The sequence below is a fragment of the Paramormyrops kingsleyae genome, chromosome 5 (genome assembly GCF_048594095.1).
Source record: "Paramormyrops kingsleyae isolate MSU_618 chromosome 5, PKINGS_0.4, whole genome shotgun sequence".
Taxonomy (NCBI): Eukaryota; Metazoa; Chordata; class Actinopteri; order Osteoglossiformes; family Mormyridae; genus Paramormyrops; species Paramormyrops kingsleyae.
Genome location: NC_132801.1, coordinates 5884283 through 5896232, shown reverse-complemented (window position 1 = coordinate 5896232; position 11950 = coordinate 5884283). Strand labels below are relative to the sequence as shown.

At 39.5% G+C, this 11950-nt stretch overlaps 1 protein-coding gene across 1 annotated transcript; it reads right to left on the bottom strand.

Annotated features, from left to right (window-relative positions):
- Nucleotides 1-5047: 5047 nt before the first annotated feature.
- Nucleotides 5048-9154, bottom strand: LOC111860577 (Ig heavy chain Mem5-like). Its single transcript, XM_072712781.1, has 3 exons — nt 8967-9154; nt 8330-8370; nt 5048-5409 (listed from the first exon to the last, which is right to left on the bottom strand). Exons 1-3 carry the CDS (start codon nt 9152-9154, stop codon nt 5048-5050), a joined length of 591 nt encoding a protein of 196 aa, XP_072568882.1.
- Nucleotides 9155-11950: the final 2796 nt, after the last annotated feature.

Below are 11950 nucleotides of genomic sequence, written 5' to 3'. Positions count from 1 at the left end.
AGTGTTAGATGTAATGAAGCAAATATACCCAAGCTAAATGGCAGTTTGATTCTAACCTGGGAAATAAACCCAATCTACCCAATCTGAGCAAAGTCAGAGAGCCAAGAAGTAATCAAAACACAGTTTATTTGCAATTAATACAAGAACACATCCATTTAACCAAATATAACACTAATCTAATTCTAACATGTGGCCACAAGCTCCTAAACTATACCATTAAGTCAGAAACAATACAAAAATCAAACATTAACATACCTCAGCTGAGTGGGCACAGAGTAACTGCAGAAAATATCTGATTACAGATGTAGATTCATACAGCACTGATTACAGTGACTCCCCGTGCTACTCTGGAGCTCTTCCTTAAGGATTCTAAACCAACTGATGGAATATCTTTGAAGACTAAATTTTCTGACCAAATGTTGTGATTGATTATTTTAGGGACTGTTTTGATCTTGTGTGTGTGTCCTGGAGAACTGCTGATCTTATCAATTCTCAGACCCTTAGCCCATTGAATTGCTTTAGGGGGAATGTGGGAATTCCTTTGTTCCACCAGGTGATAACATCCTTCACAGATACATTTCTCCTTCCCTGCTTCATGACTGTAATGACCTGAACAGCAAGGGACAGATTTTAACCAACGGTCACAGCAGGCACTGATACACTGCACTGTAGTACTAATTCTAAAGTGTCAATTAGAAATCTGGGGGCCCCTGACAAAATGTCACCTTGGGTCCCCGCTAGGATTAGCGTTTAAGAAACACGGGAAAGATACAAGAAACTATTTAAAATGTGTAATTGGTTTTATTTGAAATCAAAAACCCATTCCATTGCTGGCAGTCTATTTACTTGCCCATTATTCATTATGCTGGCAGTGTCTTTCCTACAAAGAACATTTCACGATTTTGCACATGGCGGCAAGCACAGATACCTGTCTGAGTGCAAGGTGAATCAGATGAGAAATTCAATATTGGCCGTATTTATTTAATACTGGGGGTCATATTTATAACCTCTTAATCAAAAAAAGACCTGAAATCTCAGCTTGGCTGCTCATCTTCCCATACAGTATATCCAGCAAAGGAAGCTGGTCCATAAATTATGAAACAAGCAACTCACTATTAAAATCTTATTGTCATTTAAAAAGACATTTTTCTACTTTCTTTGGACAGAAATCACTAATAATAATATTGAAAAATGCATCATTATGTTGTAAACAGTGACACCTAGATGTCAAAAGGAACAGCTGGTTTGTGTAAAGTGTTGCTGAGGACAAGGGCAGGTTAAATCTGAACTAGCTCAAAATGATACTCTAAACACTGAAAATCAGACACCCCTCTTAAGTAATTTAATCTTTATGGAAAACGTACTGACTTAATAAATTGGCTGTCAGACATGTGTCATGGGTCGCAAGCTGGCGAGCGGAGAAGCAGGCGAGTGGAGCCGTATAGACGGACAAACGGGGTTTATTGGTAACGACAGGGCAGACAGGCACGAACATCCACAAACAATACAATGACAGATCTGGGGAATACTGACTGAGACACGGACTAAATACACAAGACAGGTTGAACTTAACAAGCCACAGGTGATTACAATCAGGAAGAAACACTAGGTAACGAGGTGGGCGTGGCACACACGAGGATTGTACGAGCCGGGCGTGACAGAACCCCCCCCCCCAAAGGCACGCACACCGGGCGCGCCTGAGGGGAGGTGACGGACGAGACGAGGGGACAGGACCTGAAAGACAAAAACCAAGGCATCAACGGGGAACTGGAAACAGAACGGAAACACAAAGCAGGCACAAAGGCAAAAGCCACGACAGGACCCGACAAAGGACGGGGAACATGGACAGGCACACCAGAAAGGGAGACACAGGGGGAACACCGACAGGAGGAACAAAAGGGCCAGGAGTGAACGAAGGACCCATAGGAGGAGGAGGAGCAGAAACAGGAGGGACGAAGGGACGAGGAGCAGACAGGGGAGACCAGACAGGAACGGACGGGGGAGAAAGGGGAGCCATGTGGTTCATGTGTTTTGAAGAGAGATGAGGTGCAAATATGGTAAAAATAAAGAGTTTCGGGATTAATAAGTCAGTCTGCAAGAAGCTGGAGGAGATGTGGTGACAGTTTTTATTTGTAGATGTATTTATATAGAGACATAGACTACAGGGATATTTTAACTGAAAAAAGGACAATTATTCGAATTTCAGACATTTTAAAAAATAGTAATATTAACAATGAGACTAACTAATGCAGTAGAAGAGAAAAAAACTAAAGGAAATATTATGATGCAAAATTAAGTTACATAAATGTGAGTATACATTTTAGCTGCTTACATTTCATCTGCTATCCATTCTTTTTAAATGTAGACATTCATCCTGACTGCACATGTATTTTGTTGCATTTATTTAATCTAACCAAAGAAAGAATAGCTCAAATAGAATTAATATGAAGTTTAATACTTAAAATAACATTGAAAAGAAGGATTATAACAACCCAAGGGTGAGAATTCATGTACCTGCTTTATTTTGAAAGTAGCCAGTTACAGACAAAACAAACTTAATACCTTATAATTTATCTCCTAAATAGATAATTCACATTTAGAAGACAACTAGCAAACATTATTAACAATAAGTAGCCAGACAAAGGAAAATCTCTGTATGATGATAACTAATATTTTTTCTTGCTATTTTCTTTCTTGTCCCTGAAGTTAAAATCACTGCTTTGCCTGAAAAAAGTGTGGCCTTGTGTTGTGTGGCCCTGTGCTGTGTGGCCCTGTGCTGTGCTCTGTGTTGTGTGGCCCTGTGCTGTGTGGCCCTGTGCTGTGCTCTGTGCTGTGTGGCCCTGTGCTGTGCTCTGTGTTGTGTGGCCCTGTGCTGTGTGGCCTTGTGCTGTGTGGCCCTGTGCTGTGTGGCCCTGTGCTGTGCTCTGTGGCCCTGTGCTGTGCTCTGTGCTGTGTGGCCCTGTGCTGTGTGGCCCTGTGCTGTGCTCTGTGCTGTGTGGCCCTGTGCTGTGCTCTGTGTTGTGTGGCCCTGTGCTGTGTGGCCTTGTGCTGTGTGGCCCTGTGCTGTGTGGCCCTGTGCTGTGTGGTCTTGTGCTGTGTGACATTGTAGACCAGGCTGAAGAGGAAGAGGATGATGAAGGAGAAGGCTGTGGACCACAGGCTGCTGAACTCATCCTCTTCCTCACCTCCCTCATTACAGCTGAGTGCAGAATCTGGGGGCGATTCCTGTTCCTGGGGGGGAGACTGAGGAGAAACAGCAGAGTCACACAGCAGGTAGAGCCTCTCACTGTCCACATAGTATTACAGATACACACACACACACACGCACACACTCTGCACAGCCTCACAGAATCACCTCTCACATGTCTCATGTAGACACATACACGCATGTTTGTAATCATATCTTTGTGGGGACTCTCCATTCATTTCTATGGAGAAAACTCTAATCCCAACATGACGACCTTAACCCCTACCCAGCCCTAACCTTAACCATAAGGTCACCAAACAAAATACAAGACTTGTGGCATTTTCAGTTTTTAAATTGCATTCACAGATCTTTGTGGGACCTGAAACATGGTCCCCCACAACGTCAAAATAACAGGTTTTTATTACATTGTGGGGGACATTTGGTCTGCTTTACAATGATCATGTTGAATACTAATAACACTTCACCAGTCATGCTTTATAAACCTAGATTATAAACAGGAAACAATGATTTTTCACATAGTACAACAAAAAAGGACAACATGGGGAAAAGACCAAACACAAAATACAGAAGGTGAGCAAAGCAGGGGTTTGTCATGCTGTGTGAAAGAAAACTATAAGAGTGGACTTCCTGAAAAAGCTGAAGTTTATAACCAGCATTAGAATGTTTAACGTGAAACTACACTGACCTTCCTGTGTCCACATGACATAACAGTGACTATGCAGTGTAAGGAAACTCAGTGGCATCTTCAAATAATCGATTATTATTCATACAGGACATTCCAGTGAATTACCCTTTGATTTGGACATAGATTTCAATGCAGGTATCTCGACTCTCTTCTGATATGCATGTCTGGCGCTGCAGTTGTATGTCTTGCCTTCGTCCCAGTCCACTTTTGAGACCGGAAACAGACTGGTGACAGAGTATTTATCCCCAGTCTGGACTGGCTCTCCAGTAATACCCTCCTCATACTGCCCCCCATTTACTTCCCACATGATGTATATTTCCTCAGGATAGAAGCCTGTTACCAGGCAGAGCAGGAAGAATTCACTTTTTCCATTAAGGTCTTCAGGAGATGGTGTTTGGATGGAGACAGTAGGATGCGACATTAAACCTGAAATCAGGTGTTAATAACATGTTTTCTTTACATCTCTGAATTTCATCTTATATAAAAAAATCTATTTATGATATTAACTCTGACAGTTTGAAATATACCTTTTTGCCCAAAACTGAGGGTCTTTGTGGTAGTAGGACCACCCTTCTGCTGCACACTGCACTTCACTGTTTTGCCACCTTCCCAGTTATTTGTTGTCAGGATGCTGCTCTTTCTGAAGAGATGACCTGCCTTTTCTGGACTGGTCTGTGTAATCTTATCTGTCACCTGTACACTGTCCAACATCCAGGTCACTTCAGCTTCTTTTACTGCCTCATCCTGCCCGAAGATGCGTCACTCAGAACATTTAAATCATGAAAGCGACATTCTGAAGGGACTTTATTGGCAGAATACATAGGAAAAAACATTTATAAAGATGTCGTAAATCTATCAGGGAAATTTTCAGTCAATATTGCGGCATTTATTACAGTGACCACAGTCTCACACCATCGGGTATCGATTCCCGCTCATAGCTCTGTGTGTGAGGGTTTTTTCCACAGCGAGAAATGTGAGTTTAAGGGGTACAGTGTCTGTAATTTGCCCTCGGTGTGTGAGAATGTGTAAATGTGTAAATGTGTGCTGTGCTGACATCCCATCCTAGGTGCCCCTGCCATGTGCTCTGTGCTTCCTGAGATATAAGGTTCACAATGTTAAATTCTTCATTTCCTTGATTTCTTAACCTAAATCAGCTAAATCCCCAAAGTGCTGAATGAACTTAATTTGTACAAAATCACAATACCTGGCTTCTGTAATGTCTCTGACTTCCCAGGTCCAAGGGTCTGGTGATGTGCAGCACATGTGTAAGATTTCTGACTGTTCCAGTCTGCCGCTTTGACAGTGATGTGACTGACCATCATGGTGCTTCCACTGACCATGACCGGTGAGTATTGATGGAAGTCAGGCAGCACGTTACCGTTACTGTCACTCCAATTAAAGCTCAAGGCATCCAGGGGTGAAAAACCGCTGGCAATGCATCCGAGGCTGATGTCACCACGAGAGTCTGCAGACCCACATTGGTGAAGGGGGTAAATGGAAGATGGCAGCTTAGCACCTGAGAAAAGAAATGTACCAGTCATTAGACATTGTTAGCTGTTACTGAGAACTGGGCCTTCAGGATGTGGGATGTTCGAATACTGGCTTGGGCGGTAACTAATTTTCCATACCATCCAAGCCTACTTCAGATCATTAGTAAGTTTTGCTAAACCGTTTTTATTCTCCCATTGGACACAAATTTTAGCAAGCTTTGCTATTTTAATGGTTGTTCCTTTTCTGAATTGTATAGTATATGTTAAAAAATCAGTGCAAACAGAAAGTGTGGACCATTTGTGACAAATTTTTTAAAAAGTACACGAGGAGAAAAGTGAACCAGGACTGATGGCCAAAAGACATTCGCCTTCCAGTGTATGGAAATAATTTGGATTGTTTTAAGGGAAATATTGAGCAGAAGCAAGTGATTTGTCAGCACTGCTTTGTGCTGGCTCAACTTGCGTCAACATCAGTAATTTATTTGAAAGACTCTATTGGTAGATAATAATAAGTTCTATTTAGCTATATTTTATTTTGGGTAATTTTTCAACTCCATTTTTGCTTTATAAATATTGCAAAATTTATTGTGAAAAATATATATTTTAATTTTTCTAATATCATGCAGCCTTAGGCCCTACTGGATACATATACAAAGGGAAATAAACTCATTATGTTCTATATCATGGTTATTTTATAAATATTACAGCTGTACTAATAATTATGCTTCACCAACAAAAATAATTTTCTGGTTAACTATCAAAATGATTACTAATTCAAATGTAAATGTCGATGGATCGTAAATGTGTATGGTCGATACATGATTCTCTGTATAAATGTATTTCAATGTCCCTGCAGTAGCTACCTAAAGCTAAATATTATAACTTGCTGTGTTCTCCCTCTTGCAAAACATCCTGTCCACTAAATGGTCAAATTTATATTATGCTGAGGATAAAAATAAGAAATATGTAACTGAAGTGTAACTATTTTCTCCAAATCTCAGTTTACGTTTTTGATGAAACTCTGAGAGTGCAGTATTACCAAGATAACAAAGATATTTAAATTTGGACATACAGTAATGCATGTTGATGATTATTAAAGTTACATTTCTTATTTTTCAGTAACACAAACACAGCATATTACCCATAATATTAATCATAATAGGTTACATCTGAAATATTTTACCAATATTTTTACCAATATTTTCAATTTCCCCTTACCTGTTTTATATTCAAATAAGAAAAATGTACATGATTTGTGATTTTAAAAAATGTAGGTAGGCTATAATATTTATCGAAGCAATAACGCACAATACTTTGCATACAAGTATCACGAGCATATAATGATCATTTTCAAATTGCCTACTTTACAACAGTTTTTAACCGTTCAAAATACTTTAATCCTCACTGCACTAAATGCTCATACAAAATACATTGAATCAAAACGAATCTAATTTCTAGTTTCTTTTATTATTTTACACAGAGAACCTGAGATCATTAGCCTACACGTCGGCACAATGCCTTCCGAGCATTATATACTGTGAATGAAGGTTTAATAGCTGGAAGAAATCCGCCGGTATATAATGTTAGCACAAGCTCCTATATTGGAATCACACATTTTCGGTGACTCTTAGGTCCTCCAGAACAAATTACATTCAAGTGATTTTCCGCATAAATTAGGCTAGCATGCATACAGTTCTAACACAGCTATATCACGTTGAATATCTCATTTGCGTTATTACATCTGTGCAGGAGCGGTAACAGGCTTTCTAAGTGTGGGGATATTGAACTAGATCCACAACTCCTAAGGTATCTGCAAAAACTGAGTCTGGCTTTTTTTGACCCTGCTTTCCTTATGAATATATCTTTGATCTTACTCGACAGTGTCGTTAAACGTGTTTTATAACTGTCGATTTGTCTATATGTTTTGAAAACTAGCAGCATGTAGAGTTTTTGGGAAATTCATACAAATATGCGAGGTGGGTCTCACTGGAAACAGACGCGACCGAGTCCCGTGACATGTACGTACCTTTCATAAGCCCAGGACAAAACAAACAAGATTTCTATTAAACATGCATTGTTTTTCCTTTATTTTAGATCGGATATTTTGCAAGGTGTTTTGTTAAGTCTAGACAAATATGTAAATTGATAACCATAACCTATAATAAACCCCTAAAGACAAAAGAGTAATGCAATGAAACACTTGTGATTAATTTTTAAAGAAGAACTCATCAATTAACAAGCAAATTGCTAAATATTTTCGCAAATAATTCACTTCACTTTGTTACGGTTTTGTTTACCCTGCATTATGACCTATGGGCGTTACAACTATTTCAGTAAATGTCCCATGAATGATGACAAACGTAACAAATGTACTGTAGCCCTACATCGGTTTCTTTCAACACTTATTGTGGAAAAAATAAACGGTACTCTACAAATAAAAAATTGTTCGCCCTAATTTTAATAATTTAGCCAGACAGATGAAACATCTAAGTATAAAAAATTCGATTGAAATTTAAAGGTACAGTGCCCGTTTTTCATTTAACCCCTTGTCTAAAGTACAATATTCTATTAATAATTTCTCAGCGGTTTACGCTAAAATAATTTCGCGTTTGCACTACTAAAAATACATCTCAAAAGTATGACTGAAGTGTCGAAGCAGGAACTCGACCGGTTACGGACACATGCAGTTTTCCGATTAATTTTAAACCACTTTAGTTTATAATGCCATACCAATTTGATATCGAGCAAGTTTGACGAGGTTTTTACACAATAGACCACCGACACTAAAAGAGCCACAACGATCAGTTTGCGGGGGATTATATCTAGCATAGTAAACAGAGGAAAACTAATCACTCAAGTGAAACTTTATTTATACTAAGTAAATAAAGGAAAATACAGATATTTAAAAAGGAATAAGCAAAGTGGGGTGAGACGGAGAGGACTTACCGACAGTGACTTTGGTGCCTTTTCCCCAGTAGTCGAAGTAATCACACAGTGATTCATTACATTACGCTACCCGGACAATAACATGCATGCAATACAAAGTTGATGTGAAAATATCTGCAGAAAAAAATAAATTAATTAAATATATGTGCTCTTAAGCAGTCAAATGCACTTACCAATGACATATAATTCTTCATAAAGTTTAATATAACAAGTAGTTTAAAATTAAGCAGATATCCCTGTGATCAACAATACCTTTGTTGTAACCTTCAAAATGACAGTACGGTTTTTGTACGAGTCCGCATCATTGTGTCGGATGTGTCCTACCCCAGCTATCCACATATCTACCCACAATGATACAAACTCGTACAAGAATTGAGCTCCCTTGTAAGGGTCTTTTTTTCATGTTACAATCGCAATTGAAAACATGTAAACAGCAATATGTGACTTATTTAATTTTTATTAATATTGTAGCGAGGGGAGTGGAGAGAACCGGCTCTCTGGTAATGAGCCGCACCTGGAAGGGGTGGGGGAATGTCTCTTAAAGGATACCAAGAGCGAGATTGGGGAGAGAGGAGTTCTGGGATGGTAGGGAAAAGGAAACGTATGTGTGCCACACAGTAACCGCGTTTTCGCTTACTGCCAGGTCAATGTGGGGAGCGTGGTGTGCCCGTCGCTGAGATGATGTCGGCCGCGGGTGAAGATGGTGAGGCAAGAGCGGAGGGGGTTCATGTGCAGGGAAGGTAGGGTTTCGTGTTGTCGGTAGGCCTGGCAGTGGAGGGTGTTGGAGCTTTGGTGCCGTGATTTGTGGCTGGTGCGACCCAACATGGAGCGGTACCTCTCCCTTCGCTGGAGGAGGACTCACTATCACAAATAAAGTAGATGTATATGTGACGTGTGACGCTCACATTTTTCCTACAATCTGGCTTTAATTCACCACCTCCACCTGTCTCATGGCAACAGTGGTGCTTGCTACCTCAGAACACATTGGAAGTCCATCAACCAGTGTGAGTGCAGCGAATTGCAGGTCCATGGCTCTGAGAGCGCGGTGAAGTTGGTTTTATGTTCGATATTCGCCACATTTACTGACATCAAAACTGCAATATCTTCGGGATCATGACGGCAATTCTTTTCAGATTAGGCTCCACATGTGAAGTTAAACGAGGGCAATATTTCACACTTTAAGTTAGCTCCACATTCTCCAGCAATATGAATTAAGAATACAAAGCAAGATGGGAATATCGTTCTGCTCGCACAAAATTGCCGGAAAATTTAGGGACCGTCTTAAAAGTGCAATGCCAATCAGCATAACACCACTTGTAAATTGTAATACCACTGTCATTTTTAAGCCAATCAACATCAAACCAAGTTCAATGACTTCCTCTGGCCCTCCCTCATCTTTCACACCATTTTAGGAAATTTTCACACCCATCTGTTTTCCAGAACACCAGCCATATGTGTCCTATAACCGTGTATCATTATTGCAGTTGGATAAATTGTAATAACTTTTTAATTCTTAAACCAATCAACATCAAACCAAGTTCAATGTGTTCCTCTGGCCCTCCCTCATCTTTCACACCCTTTTAGGAAATTTTCACACCCATCTGATTTTCAGAACACCTGCCCTTTGTGTCCTATAACCGTGTATCATTATTGCAGTTGGATAAATTGTAATAACTTTTTAATTCTTAAGCCAATCAACATCAAACCAAGTTCAATGACTTCCTCTGGCCCTCCCTCATCTTTCACACCTTTCAGGAAATTTTCACACCCATCTGTTTTCCAGAACACCAGCCATATGTGTCCTATAACCGTGTATCATTATTGCAGTTGGATAAATTGTAATAACTTTTTAATTCTTAAACCAATCAACATCAAACCAAGTTCAATGTGTTCCTCTGGCCCTCCCTCATCTTTCACACCCTTTTAGGAAATTTTCACACCCATCTGATTTTCAGAACACCTGCCCTTTGTGTCCTATAACCGTGTATCATTATTGCAGTTGGATAAATTGTAATAACTTTTTAATTCTTAAGCCAATCAACATCAAACCAAGTTCAATGACTTCCTCTGGCCCTCCCTCATCTTTCACACCTTTCAGGAAATTTTCACACCCATCTGTTTTCCAGAACACCAGCCATATGTGTCCTATAACCGTGTATCATTATTGCAGTTGGATAAATTGTAAAACCGCACGGGGAGAGCAAGTAATCTCCACACACATGGACTTGAGCCCTGGTTCCAGAGGTGTGAGGCAACAGTGCTAACCAGTGCACCACCATCCCACCCCCGCAGTATGATTGGCGTCTAAAATTATTTTCACCTCAGAGCTTTATTTTACATGGCTCTGTTTTAATGTGTATCTGGAATCTAAAGTTGTCATATTGTTTATGTATATAAACCTTTATAAAAAGGAAAATATTTTTGGAATAACTGATATTTTTCAGTTTTTAAATATAGACAGTATACCCCTATTTGACAGATGAGGGAGGGCCAGAGGAAGTCATTGAACTTGGTTTGATGTTGATTGGCTTAAGAATTAAAAAGTTATTACAATTTATCCAACTGCAATAATGATACACGGTTATAGGACACAAAGGGCAGGTGTTCTGAAAATCAGATGGGTGTGAAAATTTCCTGAAAGGTTGTGAAAGATGAGGGAGGGCCAGAGGAAGTCATTGAACTTGGTTTGATGTTGATTGGCTTAAGAATTAAAAAGTTATTACAATTTATCCAACTGCAATAATGATACACGGTTATAGGACACAAAGGGCAGGTGTTCTGAAAATCAGATGGGTGTGAAAATTTCCTAAAAGGGTGTGAAAGATGAGGGAGGGCCAGAGGAACACATTGAACTTGGTTTGATGTTGATTGGTTTAAGAATTAAAAAGTTATTACAATTTATCCAACTGCAATAATGATACACGGTTATAGGACACATATGGCTGGTGTTCTGGAAAACAGATGGGTGTGAAAATTTCCTGAAAGGTGTGAAAGATGAGGGAGGGCCAGAGGAAGTCATTGAACTTGGTTTGATGTTGATTGGCTTAAGAATTAAAAAGTTATTACAATTTATCCAACTGCAATAATGATACACGGTTATAGGACACAAAGGGCAGGTGTTCTGAAAATCAGATGGGTGTGAAAATTTCCTGAAAGGTTGTGAAAGATGAGGGAGGGCCAGAGGAAGTCATTGAACTTGGTTTGATGTTGATTGGTTTAAGAATTAAAAAGTTATTACAATTTATCCAACTGCAATAATGATACACGGTTATAGGACACAAAGGGCAGGTGTTCTGGAAAACAGATGGGTGTGAAAATTTCCTAAAAGGGTGTGAAAGATGAGGGAGGGCCAGAGGAACACATTGAACTTGGTTTGATGTTGATTGGTTTAAGAATTAAAAAGTTATTACAATTTATCCAACTGCAATAATGATACACGGTTATAGGACACATATGGCTGGTGTTCTGGAAAACAGATGGGTGTGAAAATTTCCTGAAAGGTGTGAAAGATGAGGGAGGGCCAGAGGAAGTCATTGAACTTGGTTTGATGTTGATTGGCTTAAGAATTAAAAAGTTATTACAATTTATCCAACTGCAATAATGATACACGGTTATAGGACA

What these genes read in the sequence shown, in the direction of transcription:
- LOC111860577 (XM_072712781.1), bottom strand. Translation starts at nt 9,154, where the DNA reads ATGTTGGGTCGCACCAGCCACAAATCACGGCACCAAAGCTCCAACACC. An exon ending in CTCCCCACATTGACCTGGCA is followed by an intron (nt 8,371 to 8,966) that starts GTAAGCGAAAAC and finishes ATCACTGTGTGA; the next exon opens with TTACTTCGACTACTGGGGAA. An exon ending in AGGCACCAAAGTCACTGTCG is followed by an intron (nt 5,410 to 8,329) that starts GTAAGTCCTCTC and finishes TTCTTTTCTCAG; the next exon opens with GTGCTAAGCTGCCATCTTCC.